The sequence below is a fragment of the Acartia tonsa genome, chromosome 12 (assembly GCF_053477335.1).
Source record: "Acartia tonsa isolate MP-2025a chromosome 12, ASM5347733v1, whole genome shotgun sequence".
NCBI classification, from domain to species: Eukaryota; Metazoa; Arthropoda; class Copepoda; order Calanoida; family Acartiidae; genus Acartia; species Acartia tonsa.
In genome coordinates this window covers 981390-1003935 of record NC_137271.1, presented here as the reverse complement: position 1 = coordinate 1003935, position 22546 = coordinate 981390, and the positions used below count along the sequence as shown (strand labels likewise).

Here is a 22546-nt window from a genome sequence, read left to right as displayed (position 1 = left end):
GATAATTCTAACATGTCTAAATTAACGAAAAGAGCTAACCATTACGGACGGACGTATGGACGGACGGACAAACCAAAATTATAGAAAAGCTTCGGTTTTAAAATTGGGTCGAGCTCTAAAAGTTATTTGTGAACTGGACACAATAGATAAGATAATTTATTTTAAGGAAAATATGATTCACAGTATCCCAATGATTTGTACAGAAGAATGGAACAAAATGGGCTGGGGTAAGATTTTGAAATTTTTGTATATCTCATTCTAGATTGATACTTACTAGCGCCTACGCCCTTAGAAGTCTCTAGGGGCCCCATAAGGAAAGCATACCTTGTTTTCTTTTTCCTTAAAAAATAAACTATAGGGGTTATTGTTCCATTTCCAAGGGCTCGGCAGCCGCGAGACAGCCGCCTGAAACTTTTAGGAAAATCAACCTTCTACAATTTAAAAATTCAGCCGGAAAGTCTAAACCTGACCCAAATATGACAATCCCTCTTTCCAAAAAAAGGTCTAAGCATCCAAATATGTTTAGAATTAAGGCTGACGTGCGGCTGCCGAGCCATGACCATTTCCATTCAATAAAATGCTCCCAATAACCTCAATGAACTTGTAAATATTAAATCAAAGGATTAAATTTATATCATAATCCACTCCAGATTGTTCTCTAGTAAAGTAAAACTCGCAGTGGGCTAAAATAACGATACAAAATAAAATAACTCCCACCTTCCCCATTTACCCCGTTCAATGAACGACCAATAAATGATTTATCTATCTTCCTATCTATCTATCTATTTAGATACCATGAAAAGCTACACTATGGTCACCAGACCTTTTTAAAACAGATCCTGCAACTGTTATCTATATATCTATCCATTTATCTATAGTCCACATAGAATGAACAAAAGTTTATTTGTAAAACATCATGTTTCATGCATTAAGCAATCTTCAGTTACAATTTAATACTGACAATAATATTAGAATTAATAGATTTTTTCAATTAATCTATCTATCCATCTATCTATCTACATATTCATCTATCTATCTATCTATCTATCTGTTTAGGTACCATGAAAAGCTACACTATGTAGACCTGACCTTTCAAACAGATCCGGATGCTGCTAAACCACTGACAAGGGTAAACAATATATGTATAGATAAATAGCCCACTCAACTACCTGACATAAGTAATGGGGACCCTTTTCGTCTGTTAGCAAATTCCTTTCTGCTCTTTTGTAACAACTTGGCTGTGTTTTTATTTCCGACGCTTTTGGCTAATATTTAAAGGCTCAATTGAATGTCGGCACAGGGTCCCCACCTCCTGGGTAGAGTTGTATAAAGCTCGTTCCCCCTCTTTTCTTTTATTTTAGTCTTTAATCAGATATAAATTGATAATTCTATAATATAAGGTAGACAGGTTTTTTTTGTCTTATCTAAGCTAATTTTTTTCATAAATCATCTGTACTTTTGTTAGTTTTATCTTTCGTTGTTTTCAAACCAAAGCTTTTCTATAACTAGAGGGTCAATCCGTCCGTCCCTAACAAATATACATATCTTATTGTTAATATGGATGTTAGACTTGTGCTATAAATTTAAAACTTTGCATGGTGATTCCTGTAATAGGTAAATACGATTTAGAAAGCGTATTAACTCTAAAATCATTACAAGAAAAAGTTCTGACTTTGAACTTTTGGTGACAACTATCCTATGCATATGATTTTTAAAATAATTAAACAAAGAATTATATCAGAATCAAAGCATCTCTGTAATCATGTTCTAAAAATGTTTAATATGTCCTTAAACAGTATCCTGTAAAAAAGAAATTTTTCATTGCATTTATTTACAATTTTGTTTCAAATTTTCTAGCATGGAAGACGTCATTTAAAAAAACATGAACAACAAAAAGTAGAACTGTACAATTGAATGTGGATATAGAATACAAAGATATATTGCAAAACATAGAACTCGCCTATTGTTCAATTGGATCATCTAGGGGGGTTTATTGGGGGTATAATTATTTTAGCCAGCTGTTAGTATCACTTTATTAGAGTACATGAAAATCTGGTGCAACATCAAAGTAATTATATATCGATTGTATTAAGGTATAGTCTTTTGCCGGGAGGAAGGGGACATTGGGCTGTTTATCACACTAGTCCCCAAAGTTGTATGATAACATTTTCTCATTCGTTGGCTAAACAACATTGGGGACTTTATTGAATTTTGTATTCTACAGAAGGGGTAATTTTGTGTATAGCATTTGGGAAGTATATCAATTTATCGGCGATTGTCTTATCCCTTTAGATCCCTGACTATTTTTTCCTTTCCTAATATCTCTTGATAAATAAACATATCTTTTTTTAGGAAAATTTGGACATTCATACAACGAATGAGTATAATGGAAATGGAATATGGTCATCGCATGATAAAGGTAACAATGGAAATGTCTTGAGGTGGTTTTAGGCTATTTTTCTAACATCCTCCCCCTTGTTCTTAGAGTCTTGGGGCAAAGTATCTAGTCAATGTTAAAGACCTAAAGAAACTGACTGAGACAATTTGTGACTTTAATAAAATTTACTTTGAAAATATTTTTGTTTCATCATTAGTTGTTAAAAGTCAATTCTACAATAGCATCTTTTATTTAAAATCAATAAGGAATAGTTATTTATCACATCGTATTATAGACAACTTTCCGTGGATATTAAAATGAAAAGTTATAAGATTAAAACCAGTTTGGTAGCCCCGCGTGGTCGAATTCATAATTTTATTTCAATATTCGCTAAAAATTGTCTATAATACAATGCTTTACGTAAATTTTTCGTATGGCTGAGACATGGTTCTAATCCAGCGGATATAAATCAGTTTCGAAGTCATACTGAAAAAATCATTACATAAATTTTTGTTACAAATTGCTGTTAATTTCAAATTATTTGTTCATATTTAGATTCTGAAATGTCCAGTCTTCTACATAACAAATTGTCAGTAAAGGTATGATTACCATTCAAAATAATATAGTATGTTAGTAGTTTCTATGAAAGCATTTTATTATATCTTGAAAGATTTCTTCGTTTCTAAACTTAATTTTCAACTAATGGAGGAACAAGTTTATAGCGAGTTTTAGGGGAAGATTTATTGCCATTTTATGGACCTATCCTCTGATTTTAACCTAAACAAATTAAACAAAATGTTTTTATCGCATATTGACACTTTTTTATGACAACTGAAAGTTGTCAGTAAAGGTATGATTGTCATATATAAAACTGAATCTTTTAAATCAGATGATACCCCCCGCCCTTTTACCTTCATATATTGTTATAATATTTGTTATAAGATTCTGACCTGAGCGTAGCTACAAAAGACCCAATCCGACATAACGCCCAATTACAAAAGACCCAATTACGAAAGACCTTATACATAAGACTTAATCCAATAATCTTCACCTAACCCAACTTTACTTAACTTTTGTCGAATTAGATCTTTTGTAATTTAGTTTTTTTTAGGATTAGGTCTTTTGTAGCAACGCCCTTTTAAGAAGTTAATTTTAACCTAATCATATGATGACTTTAAAAAAGAAAATTTAAATATCTTATTTTTTATTAGGATTCAGTGGAAAGTGATTTCCCAGATGCTGTAACAGATAGTACTTATATCCATGCTAAAGATATAGGTAATCCTTATAATAAGGTAACAGGATCTGTGTCTGTCTGTCTGTACTGAAGGATATTACTAACAGATAGTACTTATATCCATGTTAAAGATATAGGTAATCCTTATAATAAAGTAACAGGATCTGTGTCTGTCTGTCTGTCTGTACTGAAGGATATTACTAACAGACAGTACTTATATCCATGTTAAAGATATAGGTAATCCTTATATAATAAAGTAACAGGATCTGTGTCTGTCTGTCTGTACTGAAGGATATTACTAACAGACAGTACTTATATCCATGCTAAAGATATAGGTAATCCTTATATAATAAAGTAACAGGATCTGTGTCTGTCTGTCTGTCTGTACTGAAGGATATTACTAACAGATAGTACTTATATCCATGCTAAAGATATAGCTAATCCTTATATAATAAAGTAACAGGATCTGTGTCTATCTGTCTGTCTGTACTGAAGGATCTTACTAACAGATAGTACTTATATCCATGCTAAAGATATAGGTAATCCTTATATGATAAAGTAACAGGATCTGTGTCTATCTGTCTGTCTGTACTGAAGGATATTACTAACAGATAGTACTTATATCCATGCTAAAGATATAGCTAATCCTTATATAATAAAGTAACAGGATCTGTGTCTATCTGTCTGTCTGTACTGAAGGATCTTACTAACAGATAGTACTTATATCCATGCTAAAGATATAGGTAATCCTTATATGATAAAGTAACAGGATCTGTGTCTATCTGTCTGTCTGTACTGAAGGATATTACTAACAGATAGTACTTATATCCATGCTAAAGATATAGCTAATCCTTATATAATAAAGTAACAGGATCTGTGTCTGTCTGTCTGTACTGAAGGATATTACTAACAGACAGTACTTATATCCATGCTAAAGATATAGGTAATCCTTATATAATAAAGTAACAGGATCTGTGTCTGTCTGTCTGTCTGTACTGAAGGATATTACTAACAGATAGTACTTATATCCATGCTAAAGATATAGCTAATCCTTATATAATAAAGTAACAGGATCTGTGTCTATCTGTCTGTCTGTACTGAAGGATCTTACTAACAGATAGTACTTATATCCATGCTAAAGATATAGCTAATCCTTATATAATAAAGTAACAGGATCTGTGTCTATCTGTCTGTCTGTACTGAAGGATATTACTAACAGATAGTACTATATCCATGCTAAAGATATAGCTAATCCTTATAATAAAGTAACAGGATCTGTGTCTATCTGTCTGTCTGTACTGAAGGATATTACTAACAGATAGTACTTATATCCATGCTAAAGATATAGGTAATCCTTATAATAAAGTAACAGGATCTGTGTCTGTCTGTCTGTCTGTACTGAAGGATCTTACTAACAGATAGTACTTATATCCATGCTAAAGATATAGCTAATCCTTATATAATAAAGTAACAGGATCTGTGTCTGTCTGTCTGTCTGTACTGAAGGATCTTACTAACAGATAGTACTTATATCCATGCTAAAGATATAGCTAATCCTTATATAATAAAGTAACAGGATCTGTGTCTGTCTGTCTGTACTGAAGGATATTACTAACAGACAGTACTTATATCCATGCTAAAGATATAGCTAATCCTTATATAATAAAGTAACAGGATCTGTGTCTGTCTGTTTGTCTGTACTGAAGGATATTACTAACAGATAGTACTATATCCATGCTAAAGATATAGGTAATCCTTATAATAAAGTAACAGGATCTGTGTCTATCTGTCTGTCTGTACTGAAGGATCTTACTAACAGATAGTACTTATATCCATGCTAAAGATATAGGTATAATATTGAATTAAAAATCACAGGGCCAATTCCTATCATAATTCCTTTTCTAGACTAGGTGTAAGGCTTCCGTAGCCTTACGTGGTTATTTATCTATAATACAAAGTAGAACGATGTATGCTGTCTGTCTGAACCAATTGGGCTCTAATCTTCAGAGAAAATACCTACTGGGCCTGTGAAAACCTGAAACATCTTCTTAAGAAAAATCTTCTGGAAAAAAATCAGTTTGACTATGGGGGAATATAACCCCCCCCCCCTTCCACTAGGCGCTATTTTTAAAGTTAAAATGTAAAAAAAGAAGAAAAGAAGAAATTACATTTTTTTCAGAATACTGCGAACTATTTCCAACTTCAAGTAAATCTGGATGTAAAAATGGGGGAGAGGATACCTCAGCTCAGGTCAGACGTCTATCTATCTATCTATCTATCTATCTATCTATCTATCTATCTATCTATCTATCTATCTATCTATCTATCTATCTATCTATCTATCTATCTATAAATCTATCTATCTATCTATCTATCTATCTATCTATCTATCTATCTATCTATCTATCTATCTATCTATCTATCTATCTATCTATCTATCTATCTATCTATCTATCTATCTATCTATCTATCTATCTATCTATCTATCTATCTATCTATCTATCTATCTATCTATCTATCTATCTATCTATCTATCTATCTATCTATCTATCTATCTATCTATCTATCTATCTATCTATCTATCTATCTATCTATCTATCTATCTATCTATCTATCTATCTATCTATCTATCTATCTATCTATCTATCTATCTATCTATCTATCTATCTATCTATCTATCTATCTATCTATCTATCTATCTATCTATCTATCTATCTATCTATCTATCTATCTATCTATCTATCTATCTATCTATCTATCTATCTATCTATCTATCTATCTATCTATCTATCTATCTATCTATCTATCTATCTATCTATCTATCTATCTATCTATATATCTATCTATCTATATATCTATCTATCTATCTATCTATCTATCTATCTATCTATCTATCTATCTATCTATCTATCTATCTATCTATATATCTATCTATCTATCTATCTATCTATCTATCTATCTATCTATCTATCTATCTATCTATCTATCTATCTATCTATCTATCTATCTATCTATCTATCTATATATCTAGTTTGGTACCGTCACCACCCGCCACTTGCTATCATGGAGCTTTCAAATTGCCAAAGGAATGGAGTATCTTGCCTCTAAAAGAGTAAGTATAAGTAAGAGGCGTAGCTACTCTATAAGTTTTTACCTCTTCTGTAGATGACAATAAGTGATAAAAACGTTCGGACACACAAATTAATAAACAAAAAAAGCAAAGTTTAATATAAGTACCAAAAGTTGTTAGTCCTCAAAGGTATTTCTTTCCTTCGATTGCATGACCTTTGTTTGGAAGTCCTATTGCGCTTGTTTTGGACCAAGGGAAGTCTCCTAATTCCTTCTATTTTTGTTGCTTAAGTTTTAATTTAATCAGACAATAATATATATATTTAGATTGTACATGGAGATCTAGCCGCTAGAAGTATATTGTTAGATACTAAAGTTTTAATTTAATCAGACAATAATATATATATTTAGATTGTACATGGAGATCTAGCTGCTAGAAATATATTATTAGATGCCAAAGGCATCGTTAAAATTTCAGACTTCGGACTTTCAAAGGTAAACTACTTTTATATCACATTTTCTATAGAAATGCAAGGCTACTCTAAAATTCACCTTGACTGTACGTCTATCCATTAAGCTATCGGAGTAATATGATTACATCGGCTTATATTTAAGAGAGACAGGTATTTCTTGATTTTCCATTATATGGCTACGCTCTAGCATCTGGGAGTTTTTATTCGAATGGGCTAGAAAATTAACGTAAAACCCTCACAGGACCTTTGTGAAGCTTGCCTAACTAAAAGAAACCAACTGGTTAAGTAGTTATTTAGATCTTAAGTTTTATATAATAGAATTAAAAAAGGTTTCTAGATTAATATTTATGACATGTATTACTGTATAATACATTACTATATTTTAGAATATGTATGGAAATGCTTCATAACAGAAACAGTCAGATTCCCAACTATCCCATTAAATTACTGTATAATAAATTACTATATTTTAGAATATGTATGGTAATGCAAATTACCAGAAACAGTCAGATTCTCCACTACCCATCAAATTACTGTATAATACATTACTTCTATATTTTAGAATATGTATGGTAATGCTAATTACCAGAAACAGTCAGATTCCCCACTTCCCATCAAATTACTGTATAATACATTACTCTATTTTAGAATATGTATGGTAATACAAATTATCAGAAACAGTCAGATTTCCCACTATCCATCAAATTACTGTATAATACATTACTCTATTTTAGAATATGTATGGTAATATAAATTATCAGAAACAGTCAGATGCCCCCCTACCTATCAAATTACTGTATAATACATTACTCTATTTTAGAATATGTATGGTAATGCAAATTATCAGAAACAGTCAAATTCCCCGCTACCCATCAAATTACTGTATTATAAATTACTATATTTTAGAATATATATTGTAATACAAATTATCAGAAACAGTCAGATTCCCCACTTCCCATCAAATTACTGTATAATACATTACTATATTTTAGAATATGTATAGTAATGCAAATTATCAGAAACAATCAGATTCCCCACTACCCATCAAATTACTGTAAAATACATTACTTTATTTTAGAATATGTATGGTAATACAAATTATCAGAAACAGTCAGATTCCCCATTACCCATCAAATTACTGTATAATACATTACTATATTTTAGAATATGTATGGTAATATAAATTATCAGAAACAGTCAGATTCCCCACTACCCATCAAATTACTGTAAAATAAATTACTATATTTTAGAATATGTATGGTAATGCTAATTACCAGAAGCAGTCAGATTCCCCACTACCCATCAAATTACTGTATAATACATTACGATATTTTAGAATATGTATGGTAATGCAAATTACCAGAAGCAGTCAGATTCCCCACTACCCATCAAATGGTTAGCATTGGAAACTTTAAACTACAGGTGGAAATTTAAAACACTAGAGGGAGAAAGGGTTAAATAACTGTATCTCCCCATCGCAACCGCCTTGTGCAATTTTTCTATTGGGTCATTGAAAATCAACCAAAGGTGTCACTTATATTAATAAAGCCAAATAGCAGAAAATAATTTAGAAACAGATGAAAGAGGTCTTTGAAAAAGGCAGGGAGGTAGTTGTTTGTACATACATTTATACAATAGATCTGTTTATAGTATAGATGTATATATACAGATAACTACCTCCCCCCCCTTTTCCAATGACCTTTTTCATCTACAAGCAAATTGTTTTCTGCTACTGGGCTGTGTTAATATTCCCGACACAATTGGTTAATTTTCAAAGACCCAATTGAGAAATACATTGCAATAGGAAAATACAGTTATTTATCCCCTTCCCCCTCTAGTGTATGTTACTCTTATTCTAAAACTACATATCTATTTTGATAAACCCGCGAAATAGAGATAATCTATCTAAATCAGCCAATAGGAAACAATCCGATCATACTATTAGTTAGAAAGTGTACTGATTTTAGAGAGAATGGGCGGTCATTTTTAAATTTCATTCTCATAACGAGTCAGCTATAAATAGTCGGATAGCTTTGCTAATTTCATTTAAGTTTTAAAATTTAGATTTATATGATAATTGTTATCAAAAAAGTTAAAAATCATTGATAAGCTTCCAAAAAAAATCATCCATAGTTTGAAATCAATAGTACAATTCTAACAGTAAAAGAAAATGGCTAATTGTTACGGATTGACAAACGGATCTACATACTACAGGTTTAGGAAAGCATCAAATAAAATTGTTTTTTTTTAGAATATTTTCAACAGAATCCGATGTTTGGTCATTTGGAATTGTTCTCTGGGAGATTTTCTCTCTTGGAAGGTTAATATCATATAGTAAAATATTGACACACAGAAAACTGTCCCAAATTTGTATTAATTTTGAGGAACAAGACTCCAGTGACGTCATATTTTTCTTTCCCGAAAAAGGGAAGGGGGGAAGAAAATCTCTTCAAAAGAGATGGGGAAAACCCCCTTTTCTCCCATCTCTTTTTTCTTCCTCCCTTCCCTTTTTTTTCTTTCCCCCTTCCCTTTTTCGGGAAAGAATAATATGACGTAACTGGAGTCTTGTTCCTCAAAATTAATACAAATTCGGGACAGTTTTCTGTGTGTCAAAATATTTAAACAAGCATTCATTGCATCATATTATAGATAGTTTTTTTTGCGGATATTAAAATGAAAAATTATATTATTGTTAGCCAAGAGGAACTGAAGTCTCTGACTAACAAAACTGGTTACGTTATTTTTCATTTTAGTTTTCGTGGAAAACTGTTTGTAATACGATGTTATACATTTTTTTCAGTAAAGCTGAGATCCATTTCTAAACCTGGAAATATTAATCGGTTTCGAAGCCCTACTGGAAAAAAAGTTCCTAATCAGTGTAGCAATAACAAATTGATTGAGTGCTGTAGAGTGAAAAAAAAATATTTGAAAAATTAGATAAATGATAAACAAATGTATAATATCTAATTCTGAATTGTTTAGATCACCCTATCCTGGAATTCAACCTGACCAAGCATTTACACAAAGGTAACATTTTATTCATTCATTTCCAATTATCTCTTCGGGTATAGTCCCTTGCGTGACAACGCCTCATTAGGGGCGTTTTGTCGTATTTTCACAGTACATAGCTTTTGATAGGTTATTTTAGGTTAGGTGATTGCCTCCCAGGGGCCGGAAATAGGAGAAAAGCTACTGTGAAATACGACGAAACGCCCCTTAATAGGCGTTGTCACAAATTATACCCATAGGCCACGCACAATGGTTCTCCAATCTTCTTTGGATTTGGCACAACTTAAGGTATCGCTGAGAGATGAGATTTTCTCATCTTGCAGTTCATATATGAGATAACTCCTCAAGGTTTGTTTGGGTCTACCTAGATTTACTTTCCTTGATGATTCCATGTTATTGGTTAAATCATCATATTCAATTTTCTCAGTCTTAATGTCAGATTATAAACCAGGATAAAAATATAACATATAATGTAAAAATTATTTTATTTATGTTGTAGAAGGGGATGAGAATGAATATGCTACTCAATAATTGCTGACTGACAGACGGATGGACAAAGTGGATTATAGAATAGCTTCGCTACTAAAAAAAATATATTTTGATATTAGGTTGGAGGAGGGAATGAGAATGAAGACACCTTGAATATGCTACTCAAGAATTACGGTCTGACGGACGGACGGACGGACAAAGTGACTTATAGAATAGCAGTCGCTACTAAAAAAACATATTTTGATATTAGGTTGGAGGAGGGAATGAGAATGAAGATACCTTGAATATGCTACTCAAGAATTACGGTCTGACGGACATACAGACAGACTAAATTATAGAGTAGCTTCGCTACTAAAAATCTATTTTGCTATTAGGTTGGAGGAAGGAATGAGAATGAAGATACCTTGAACATGCTACTCAAGAATTACGGACTGACGGACATACAGACAGACTAAATTATAGAGTAGCTTCGCTACTAAAAATCTATTTTGATATTAGGTTGGAGGAAGGAATGAGAATGAAGATACCAGAATATGCTACTCAAGAATTACGGACTGACGGACGGACAGACAGACAGACTAAATTATAGAGTAGCTTCGCTACTAAAAATATATATTTTGATATTAGGTTGGAGGAGGGAATGAGAATGGTAGATACCCGAATATGCTACTCAAGAATTACGGTCTGACGGACGGACGGACATACAAAGTGAATTATAGCATAGCTTAGCTACTAAAAAACAAATATATTTTGATATTAGGTTGGAGGAGGGAATGAGAATGAAAATACCAGAATATGCTACTCAAGAATTGTAAGAAATTATTAATTCTTAATTTAATAATTTAATACCCAAAGTTTTACATTCGTTGGCTTAAAAACTTCGGGTACTTTTTCAACTTATAATAAAGGTGTAATTTTGTGTATTATTATTGGGGATTTTTATTTATGATACACCTTTTAAAATATAATTGCTAGATTTTAGAAGAATTTTGGAGGCTTAAAAGTGTATATTGAGCAATGCCACCCTCCACCTCATATTTTCAAATTTGATTCAAATAAATGAAGACCTACTACACCTCCTCCCCTCCCATCTATTTCTAAAGTGCTCAACTAGGCATTTGAGGGGAGTTAAAAATATAAATATTGCAGGTATAAAGTGATGCTGGACTGTTGGCAGCCTGATCCAAGCACAAGACCTTCGTTCCCAGGTAGTATGTAGAAATTCGACTAGATGTTAACTTCCATCAAGGTAAAGCAAAAAATAGACAAAATTATAAGCATGATATTCCAAATATATAGTGCAGCTATGGATATAGAATATACGTGGATATTAAGACAGAGAAAAAATTGTCGTCAAATTAGCTTGCTAACATGTAACTGTTTTATTGGTCAGTTTGATCATCCAGTAGGAGGGGATGGGGTAAAGATAATGGAGGGGAGAGGATCGTCACTTTATTTGAGTATATACATTATAATTAACTGTTAGATCCAAGTAATAATAAATCAATTAGTTGTGCATAATTATTAGTTGCGAAGGGAGATACTGTATTTAATAATGTGTACGATTAATGAGCGATAATTAGATCATGTTCATCCCAAATGATGATAAACAAAAGTATTCTATCTGTAAATAAAAAACTTTGCCGAATTTTTAGTTGAAAACAAAGTATCATGTATTTAGTTAAATAATTTGTTAAAGTCAAAAAGACACAATTTATAAATCTAGAATTTTATGTTGTTCAAAAAAGTATTAAATTATTAATTAAAATAACAAAAAATTCCTGAGGGTTCAAAAAATTTAATATTTTTTAGAATTGACAGAAAAAATCCACGAAGAATTTTCGCAGGGCCTTGCACAGGTAAAATTTATATTGATTTTCCAGTATGGCTTCAAAACCGAGTAATATCCGCTGGATTAGAACTAGTTTTCGGCCATAAAAAACTCATACAAAGCATCATATTACATACAATTTTCCATGAATATTAAAATAAGATAATAAAATTATTACCAGTTTTGTTATATTGGGCTAACAGGCCCTTGTGTATAACAAAACTGGTTTTAAATTTGTAAATGTTCATTTTAATATCCGCGGAAAGCTGTCTATAATACGATGCGATAAATAAGTATTATCGCCCAGGGATCCTTAGGGATAAGACACTGGTAGATATAATGATGCGCACCCCTAATTATGAAAAACAAAATAATCCCTGCTGTGAATTTACATTATTAAACTAACCAATGAAGATTAATAAAAGTACCAAAATGTTAAAACTATTTGGAGAATTTGTTTATAAAACTTTGGGTACCAGAATAATTTTTTAAACCTATTTCCCCTTCCTCCCTGGTTTTTTAAACAAAGTAGAATGTTAAAAATAAATTGATATAAACTATATACAGGGCGTTTCAACAAAAACTGCGTTTTCCGGTTTTGGGAAACAACCAGTAGGAGTATGAAAAAAATGATTATAGGTCCATATTCTATGTATAAATGTACACCAGATTTGCTTAAGGTGTTTTTTAATATCTCTAAAAATACGGCTTTTCTGATAGGTACATGTAGGAGAAAAATGCTTGATGTTAAATTTGATATATCAATTTGATTGAAATAACTTGTAAATTTTTGAGAAAAAAGTTTTAAAATCCCATTAATAATATGGTAAATGGGTAAATGAAAGTGCATGTTTAATTTTTTGTCATTATTTTCCTTTTTTTCTCTGAAAAAACGCTTTTTAGATCCTTACAAATTGCAATATTTCTCGTTTTTCTTGGTTGAAAAAACTTTAGGTGACTAACTCTTTATAGTATTTTAGATTATAACATAAAAATTAAAATACTTTTTATCCCAAGAAGTTATCTTTAAAAACAAAAAAGTTACAGCAGTTTGTTTTATTTACTTAAAAGTGCAACCTACAAATTAATAGCTTAAATGTTGATGTATGCACTTGAGATTTATGGTTTGACCGTAAATATAAAACATTTGATCCGTATTTGAAGGGGGGAGGGGTGGATTATAAATGTCCGTTAAGTAGTTCGTTCAATTAGATGCCAAAAGTGGGCGGAGGTTTTAAAGTTTGACCGGAATTGTCTATGATAAAAAATGCGTTTTATGTTTCAGTAAACCTGTAAAAAAATTTAATAAAAATTGAAATGAAAATAAAATATGTTTGTTTATCATTTTAGACAGATAGGAATAGTATTTTTTTTTTTATAAAACAATATAAAAAGCCTTAAAAACTGACCGAAAAAATTATCATTCATGCTTTTTAGAATTAATCAACTCTAAAATGCGCCGTTGTTTTTAGAGTAATCAATAAACACCTTTTATAAAATTAATCCATATTTTTATAGAGAATAAGAATATATAATTATTTTTTTCATACTTTTACTGGTTGTTTCCCAAAACCGGAAAACGCAGTTTTTTTTTAAACGCCCTGTATATATATATATATATAGTTTATGAAATTATAATTTTTAGGTTCCAATTATCCATATAATAAAGTAACATGATGTGTGTTTGTCTGTTTGTACCAAAGGATCTTGATAACCGCTGAACGGATCGGGTTTTCCTTAACAGGGTAGCTTCTCATAGGTCCTGGGAAGGTCTCTAGCTACTTTTGGGGAGGGTACCACCACCCTACCAAGAGAAATCACAAACAAATTTAAATGTTCGTAGATACTTGAACGCAACATAGAAGTTGCACAATTTTTTAAAAACTTTTTCTTTTCAAATTGGCCGTTAGAACTCACCTTCCTTATTCTAAAGTTCCCCTAGATGCCTCTAGGGGCTTATAGTTAAGTACAAAACAATAATGGATAAATTGATTAATATCTTATTTTTGTTAGTTCTTTAAGTATAGAACTTTTTTTAGTAGCGAAGCTACTGTATAATTCAATATGTCTGTCCGTCCTTCCGTCTGTAAAACTAATAGAGTAATGCAATTTCTATAAATTATCAGATAATAATTTTATTTAGAGTTACCTGAAGTTGGGAGACCTTGGTATAGATCAGTCACAAAACCAGGATAATTTACATCAGGTTATTTTATTATTCGGTTCTTTCCCCCAAAGTGCCTAGTAAACCCGAGAGTCCCCAAAGTTTTATGATAACGTTTGCTTTACAACTTTTGGGGCTTTATTTAGAGTTACCTGAAACTGGGAGACCTTGGTATAGATATACAAAACCAGGATAATTTACATCAGGTATTTTTTAGGGATCTGAAGGGATAAAACAATTACCGATAATTTGATGTATATCCCAATGATGTTACACAAAATTACCCCTTCTGTAGATTAAAATTAGTTGTTGAAACATTTGAAGACTGAAGTTAAAAAACCAACCAATCAAAATTCACTTAAGAATCCAAAGTTGTTAAGACAATGAATAAAAAAACTTTTTATATAAAACTTTGGGGACTAGTGTATAAACAGCCATTTGTCCCCTCTGTGTATTTTTATTCATTTTATTCCCCCAAAATGTCTAGTGATCCCGAGAGAGAAAGGGGACAATAGGTTGTTTATTACACTAGTCCCAATAGTTTTATGATAACGTTTGTTTAATAACTTTGGGGTCTTTTATTTATTCTGTTTTATTTTAGGTTGTATCTGTGACTAATCCAGAGTATTACAATTCATCTCCACAACAAGAACAAAATAGTTATTCACTCGTTTCATAATCATTTACTAGCCTAAGTGGCATATTCATAGCAGCTGATTTCATTATTTAATTGCAAATGGACCACATATTTTTATGTTTGATTTAGGTTAGGTTAGGGTAAAGGTTAGGAGGACCCAACAAGGCTATTAACCCATAGAATTCAGGCCCCGCAGGGTTAGAGACCCCCTCCCAAATTTAAATTTTTAAAGAAAGATAAATAATTTTAGTTTAATGAACATTTTAACCAAAAGATATAACTACTATATGTTCCAGTTTGGCTTCAAAACCGATTAATATCCGCTGGATTAAAACCTGGTTCTCAGCCATACTGAAAAATCATGTGTAGCATCCTATTACAGACAATTTTCTACGAATATTAAAATAAAATTAATACCAATTTTGTCAGCCCCGAGGGACCGAATGTTTGGGCTAACAAAACAACTTTTTATTCTTTTAATTGTTTACTTTAACATCCGCGGAAAGCTGTCTTTAATTTGATGCGATAAATAACTAATATATATTGTTGTTTAAGGTTGTATAATATACAAAGATTAATGTATTTTTGTTATACATTTTAAATATATGTTTTTTAAATAAAATTTGTAAACGATTTGATTTTTAATGGCTTTGCCCCTAGCATGTAGCTAAATGAATCAAAATATGCAAAACAGAGATGACAACATCCATAAAAGCTCTGAAACGAAAAGACACATTAACTTTAAATCTTGCAGATTGTCATAACTCAATAGGCAGAATATAAATATATCAGTTTAAAATTTAAGGTAATTTTTTTTGCAAAATTGCTTAAATTCAGGATATTCTTTAAGGGCATACTTATATTTTTAGGATTATAGAGATGTTTCACTTCCACCCCCCCCCCCCCCCCAACCTCAAAGACCCATAGAGGCCTCCAGGGGCGTAGCAGCTATTTTTTTTACATTGCGCAGCAACTTTTTTCGAATCTTAGTCATATATATAACTCAAGATGTTAAAAATCCTACCTAGGCGTTCTCCTCTTACTGATGCGTATGTAAGATGCACGATGCAGAAGACTAGCCAGAATGCCATGGCCCATAACAGGTGCAATTAATTACAGTGTACAGTTAGGACTTAAAGACAAAGATCGAATAAAAAATTTTGATTGTCTGCTATAAATGAAGGATGTTAACTTGTCATGGAAAAATTTCTAGAAAAATGTAATGGATAGTTGCAGTATGGTCCATTCTATGCCATACTGATAAATCATGTATAGCATCGTTTCGCAGACAATTTTTCACGAATTATGAAATAAAAATCTTAAGTCCATTTTATCTAACACAACTAGTCTTAATTTTAATGTCCGTGGACCGCTGTCTATAATACGATGCAATAAATAACTATTATTGAAACAACAGATCTATAGTATAGATGTATATACAGATAACTATCTTCTACTTCTGCTAGGAAATTGTTTTCTACTACTTGGCTGTGTTGATATTCCAGTTACCATTGGTTGACTTTTAAAGACCCAATTGAGAGTCGGCACAAGGTCGTTAAGATAGGTAAATTTAACCCTATAGGCCTATTTTGTACCCACGGTTATCTATAGATTAATCCTTATAATAAAGTCACAGAATCTGTTTGTGTGTCTGTTTGTATGGCTAACCACTGAACCGATATGGATCTCTTTTACAATGTAGTTTTACATAGGTCCCAGGAAGGTCTATAACCATTATAACCATCTTATAATCTCTAGTGATTAGAGAAAGAAACAGAGAAAAGAAATAAAGTAGAGAGAGAGAGAAGGGAGTGAGAAAGAGAGAAAGGGAATAAAAAAGAAAAAGAGCGAGAGAGAAAGAGAGAGAGAGAGAGATAAAGATATATATATACATAGAGAGAGAGCGAAAGTAATAAAGATAGAGAGAGAGAGAGTGAGTGGAAGTAAGAGAGAGACATGGTGAATGAGAGGGAGAAAGAGACATCGGGAGAGAGAGAATGAGAGAAAAAAAATCAAAGAGAGGGTGAGGGAGTGAGAGAAAGAGAGAGAAAAAGACAATAATAGAGAGGAATAGGAATAGAAAAAAGCAAAAAAATGAAATAAAGAGAAAGAGAGAAAGAGAGAAAGAGGGTGAGTGAAAGTTAGAGAGAGAAAGAGAGACAGAGAGGGAGAAAGAGACAGAGATGGAGAGAGAAATAGAATAAAAGAGAGAGAGATGGAGGAATAAAATAGAGAGAGAAAGAGAGAATGAGGGAGAGAGAGAAAGAGAAAAAAGAGAGAGAGAGAGAGAGTGAAAATAAGAGAGAGACACAGAGAGAGAGAGAGAGAGAGAGAGAGAGAGAGAGAGAAAGAGAGAAAGAGGGGTTAAAGAGAGTAATTTTGTTTATAGAGTCAAAAGGCCGTGTAAAGAAATAAATAAGCGAGAGGCCTTTTACCGGCGGTTTTTTTAGACCCATATATAACTATAATATCACAGTAGCGTATTATAAACTGCTTTCCGCGGACATTGAAATGAAAAACTTAAACAGTTTTGTTAACCCCGTGGGACCAAATCTAACTAAACTGACCTTTTAATGCTTTTTTTATAAAAAAAAATCTTAGAAAATTGTCTGTAATACAATGCTATACAAAAGTTTTCAGTATGGCTGATAATTTAACCGGTTTTAATCCAGTGGATAATCGGGTTCGAAATATAAATGAATTATCTTAAAATTATCCTTAAATCCTATCATATAAAGAAGTAAAGTATTTTTTCTCGTTATCCACTGAACCCCTATGGTTCCACAAGTTAGTGAAGCTCAAATTAGGTTTCTTGGATGGTTTTAAGCTATTTTACTCTTAGTGATTGACACGTTTAGAAACTCAATCTAATGAACCAACTAATTAAAATTAAATAAAAGAGGTGACATTGGGATTTTATTACACTAGTCTCAAAGTTTTATAATGACGTTTTCTTATTCGTTGGCTTAACAACTTTGGGAACTTAAATTGAAGTATAATTGGTTGATTCATTTAGTGTCCAAACGTTTCAACCACTGATTGTAATCTACAGAAGGAGAAATTTTGTGTATAATCATAGGGGATGTACATCTATTTATCGGCCATTATCTTATCGCTTTAGAACCCAGTGATGTTTAACTACATTTAAAAACCTTCTGTTGTGATTGCTATGCTTTAAAACTCCGTGAAACTCGCTTTATAATAATGCATATGTATGTATATATAAATGGGAGGGAATTATCAACCCAAATTGTATATTAGTTGAATTAGTAAAGCAGTGCCTTTAACAACAACAAAATATTATCAAATTTTTGGATATAGTCCCTTTCGTGACATCGCCTCTGAAGGGGCGTTTCGTCGTTTTTTCACAGTAGCTTTTCTCCTATTTCAATTCCCTGCGGGGGATGTATAACCCTGCGGGGCGATCACCTAACCTAAATAACATACAGTAATAAAAAATAATGTATGATTTTCGGTCGGACATTTTAAGGGATTTTAAATAAAAGGACATTCACATCATAAGTTTCTGTAAGATCTTATCCCATTATATAAAGAAGTAAGGTTTGTTTGTCTGTAGCTTAAGATTCCGATAACTACTGAATATATTGAGTTCTCCATTTTATAGAAGCTACTTATAGGTCCCTGGATAGTTTTAGGCTATTTAATTCTTATATTGAGTATGAATTTAGGCCATTTACCTGCAGGGGTTAAGCACAAGTATAAGTTCTGTAGAGTGTCAGAACTGATTAATCAAAAGTATAAAATTCTAAATAGAAAATACCATGAAAAGTTGAAATTGATAGAACAATTCTAACATGTCTAAATTAACGAAAAGAACTAACCATTCCATGGAAAAAGCTAACCGTTATGGACCGACCCTAATTAAAGAAAAGCTTCGCTTTTAACAGCCATAATTCATCATTATCAATTGAATAAAATTGAAAACTTTAAAATTATTTTGCTTAGCCATTAACGTCATAAGTAATTTTGCTAAAACTAAGAATGCCAAAATAATATTACAATATCCATAAAAGCGAAGCTTAAATTATATGTAACTTTTTTTAAACAAAATAAAACAAGGATGACAATATCCACATGTAGCAAATTCGATGTGATACCTAAGTATTATACATTGAATTTTAGTTTAGTTCTAACAATAATTAAGAGCGAAGCTTTTCTATAATTAGGGTCGGTCCGTCCGTACGTCTGTCCGTCCGTCCGTCCGTAACGGATAGCTTTTTTCGATAATTTAGGCATGTTAGAATTGTCCTATCGATTTCAAACTTTGCATGTTGATTCCTTTAGGACTTAGGTACGATTTAGCAAGCGTAGCAACTCTATAATCTTTACCAGAATGTCCGTACGTCCATTTACAAATGTTAATGTCCGTTTGTCCTACCGTTTCAGTGCTTCGCTTTTATGGATGTTGTCATCCTTGTTGTAGAAAAGCTTAGCTTTAGAGAAAGACAGTAAATGCTGTCGCAAAAATGGATATATTGACATGGGAAAATTTGTCATCAATTTAGGCCGCTAATATATACCTTATTTATTGGTCAGTTCGCTTATCCGGTAGGAAGGGAGGGGGAGTATCAATATTTTAGCCAGCTGCAAGTATCACTTTTTCAGATTGCATGAAAATCTGGTGCAACATCCAATTAATAATATATCGATTTTCGCAAATAAATGTAAAATTAATCAATAACATTAATTTTGACAAACGTTTAATTGCAAATTTATTTTCTTGGCTATTTTAGTTTTGTGCTAATTAGCGAAGCTACTCTTATAGATATGCCGGGTCTGTACGTCATTAAGCCAGTTACTGCTGTATATAGTGTATGAAATAAGGGAGGGAAGAGACATTGGGCTGTCTATTACTCTAGTCCCAAAAGTTTTTATTCACGTTTTCTAATTTGTTGGCTTTTATACAGCTTTGGGGACTTTTATTGTATATTGATTGTCCAAACATTTGTAACCTACAGAAGGGGTATAATAATTGGGGATGCACATCAATTTATCGGCCATTGTCTTATCCCTTTAGATCCCTGGCATGAAATGATTATCTAAATCACTTAAAACAAGTTGCTTATATTTTCATAATTATATGAAAAAGACAAAAATCTATAAAAAAAATTGGGGGGGGGGCCGGGGGGTAATTATGATTTTTTTATCTGGGCTATATGTCTAAATAGCCTTAACCCTTACAGCTCGGGCCCCAATTCCCACCTTAATAGATCGGGGGGGGGGGGGGGCTCCAAGAGCCCCCCCCCTCTATCTCGGCTCCTGTTACAGATAAAGACGTAAAATTTTTTTCTGGTGGTTCATGTGTATTTTTAGAGAAAATTACCTTTTCTAGTCATAGCAGCCAAGCCGCTCCTTAGCCGCTTTTTAGCAGCCAGCCGCTAAATTTTAAAACAGCTGTAGAGCGGCCAATTTTGCAGCTAGGATGACCAAATTTTAGGACGAACTTTTATTTTTCATAACAAAAAAATTACTTTTTCTGATCATCGCCAAAAAACGGCAAATAACGGAAACCGCCATTTTCGGCGGTTACGGCGGTAAAACGGCGGTTGGCGGCGCCGATTAATATTTTTATCTGTTTGATGTTGCTCAAGGATTTACCAAAAAAATTTATAGGACTCTAGCTGTAATAGAAGCCACGATATTCATGATATATGTCTGTAGTAAAAGCCGGACAAAAATCGGTCATAAAGTCGGTCAGGGAGCAGTCAAACGGTCATAACATATTTTTTCTCAGAAGGTCATTGATATCTAAGTATTCACCAAAAAAATTTTAGGTTTCTCCTTATACACAAAAGTCATAATGTAGAAATTAAGATTTTTTTAGAATTTTTTTCTAATTTTGGTGCTACCCAACCGACTTTGACCGGACACCACGACCGACACAGACCAGATATCCTAATAAAATCAACTCTTGCCGACGTATAATTACTAAACTTAAAAAGTCATGAAGTCACAGCACTCCATCTTACCTACAAAAAAAATGAGATTGAAAAAACTAGAGGGGGGGGCTCTTGGAGCCCCCCCCCCCCCGATCTGTAAGGGTTAAACCTAACCCAATATTTTTTTTTATATGTTTTACCCGTTTTTCTTTCCTTGTTATTAGTTTTTTTTGTAGATGTTGGCATCATTTAAAAAAAAAAACTTGAAACCATTACAAAAACTTTAAATAAATTTTTAAATTTTACATACAATTGCTCTTTTTGCCTTTAATTCAAGTGCCTCCAAAAAATGACGTCATACGATAAAATTGACCAATGAGAGGCCAGTATAAATTTTACAATGGTCAATTACAGTTTATAATGTATAAGGGTCCCTTGTAATTTACTAGCGGCTACGCCCCTAGAGGCTTCTAGGGTTACTTTCCCAAAGGGATGGGAGGGGGGGGGGGGGGGGGGAGATATTTTGAATCCTTACCTTTTAGAATTATTTTTTTGTAAGGAAAAGTAAAAATATATTTTTTTATTGGTGGGAATGTTAATTTTTTAGAGATTGTTGGTACCCTTCCCCAAAAAAGTAATAAACCTCCCTGGGACCTATGAAAAGCTTCACTATTCAAAAGAACCATATCGGTTCAGTGGTTAGCAAAAACTTAAGCTATACACATCACAGACATACACACACACACAAAAACACACATACACACTTACTTAGACAGTTAGACATCCTGTTACTTTAATGTAAAAAATAATGTATTTTTTAGATTTAAAATGAATAATTATCCGACATAAAATTGACATAGTGTGACTACCAAACGAACATCGATCAATTAACTCTGTTTTGAAATTAAATTCAGGTAAAATTTATCTATCTATCTATCTATCTATCTATCTATCTATCTATCTATCTGTCTATCTATCTATCTATCTATCTATCTATCTATCTATCTATCTATCTATCTGTCTATCTATCTATCTATCTATCTATCTATCTATCTATCTACCTATCTATCTGTCTATCTATCTATCTATCTATCTATCTATCTATCTATCTATCTATACATTTATCTATCTATCTATCTATCTATCTATCGTTTATTTGATCTAAATATGTATCAATCTACTCCTCTATTAATCTTACTATGATTCCATCAATTCATTATCCAATATATTCTAATCAATTTATGTATAAATAAAACTATATATCTATCTATCTATTGAATTGATTCATCCAGTTTTTATCTTTCTATCTAGCTAACCAACTAACTATCTATCTATCTATCTATCTATCTATCTATCTATC

The 22546-nt window shown here is 32.1% G+C and overlaps 2 protein-coding genes across 2 annotated transcripts in view; both read left to right on the top strand.

The window, feature by feature from the left end:
- LOC145333915 (vascular endothelial growth factor receptor 1-like) overlaps window positions 1–15908 on the top strand; it is a 93502-nt gene extending 77594 nt beyond the window's left edge. Inside the window, exons 22-37 of the mRNA XM_080179176.1 lie at window positions 167–227; window positions 1057–1129; window positions 2353–2419; window positions 2933–2976; window positions 3589–3655; window positions 5794–5864; window positions 6646–6726; window positions 7095–7178; window positions 8493–8578; window positions 9408–9476; window positions 10139–10183; window positions 11415–11465; window positions 11804–11862; window positions 12467–12513; window positions 14629–14691; window positions 15251–15908. Coding sequence (XP_080035302.1) covers window positions 167–227; window positions 1057–1129; window positions 2353–2419; window positions 2933–2976; window positions 3589–3655; window positions 5794–5864; window positions 6646–6726; window positions 7095–7178; window positions 8493–8578; window positions 9408–9476; window positions 10139–10183; window positions 11415–11465; window positions 11804–11862; window positions 12467–12513; window positions 14629–14691; window positions 15251–15328 — 1046 coding nt within the window. The 3' untranslated portion in view covers window positions 15329–15908. The remainder of the gene's footprint in view (window positions 1–166; window positions 228–1056; window positions 1130–2352; window positions 2420–2932; window positions 2977–3588; window positions 3656–5793; window positions 5865–6645; window positions 6727–7094; window positions 7179–8492; window positions 8579–9407; window positions 9477–10138; window positions 10184–11414; window positions 11466–11803; window positions 11863–12466; window positions 12514–14628; window positions 14692–15250) is intronic.
- A 443-nt stretch (window positions 15909–16351) lies between these two features.
- The window catches only part of LOC145334420 (uncharacterized), a 29503-nt gene continuing 23308 nt past the window's right edge, over window positions 16352–22546 (top strand). The window contains exon 1 of the mRNA XM_080179875.1: window positions 16352–16389. Coding sequence (XP_080036001.1) covers window positions 16352–16389 — 38 coding nt within the window. The remainder of the gene's footprint in view (window positions 16390–22546) is intronic.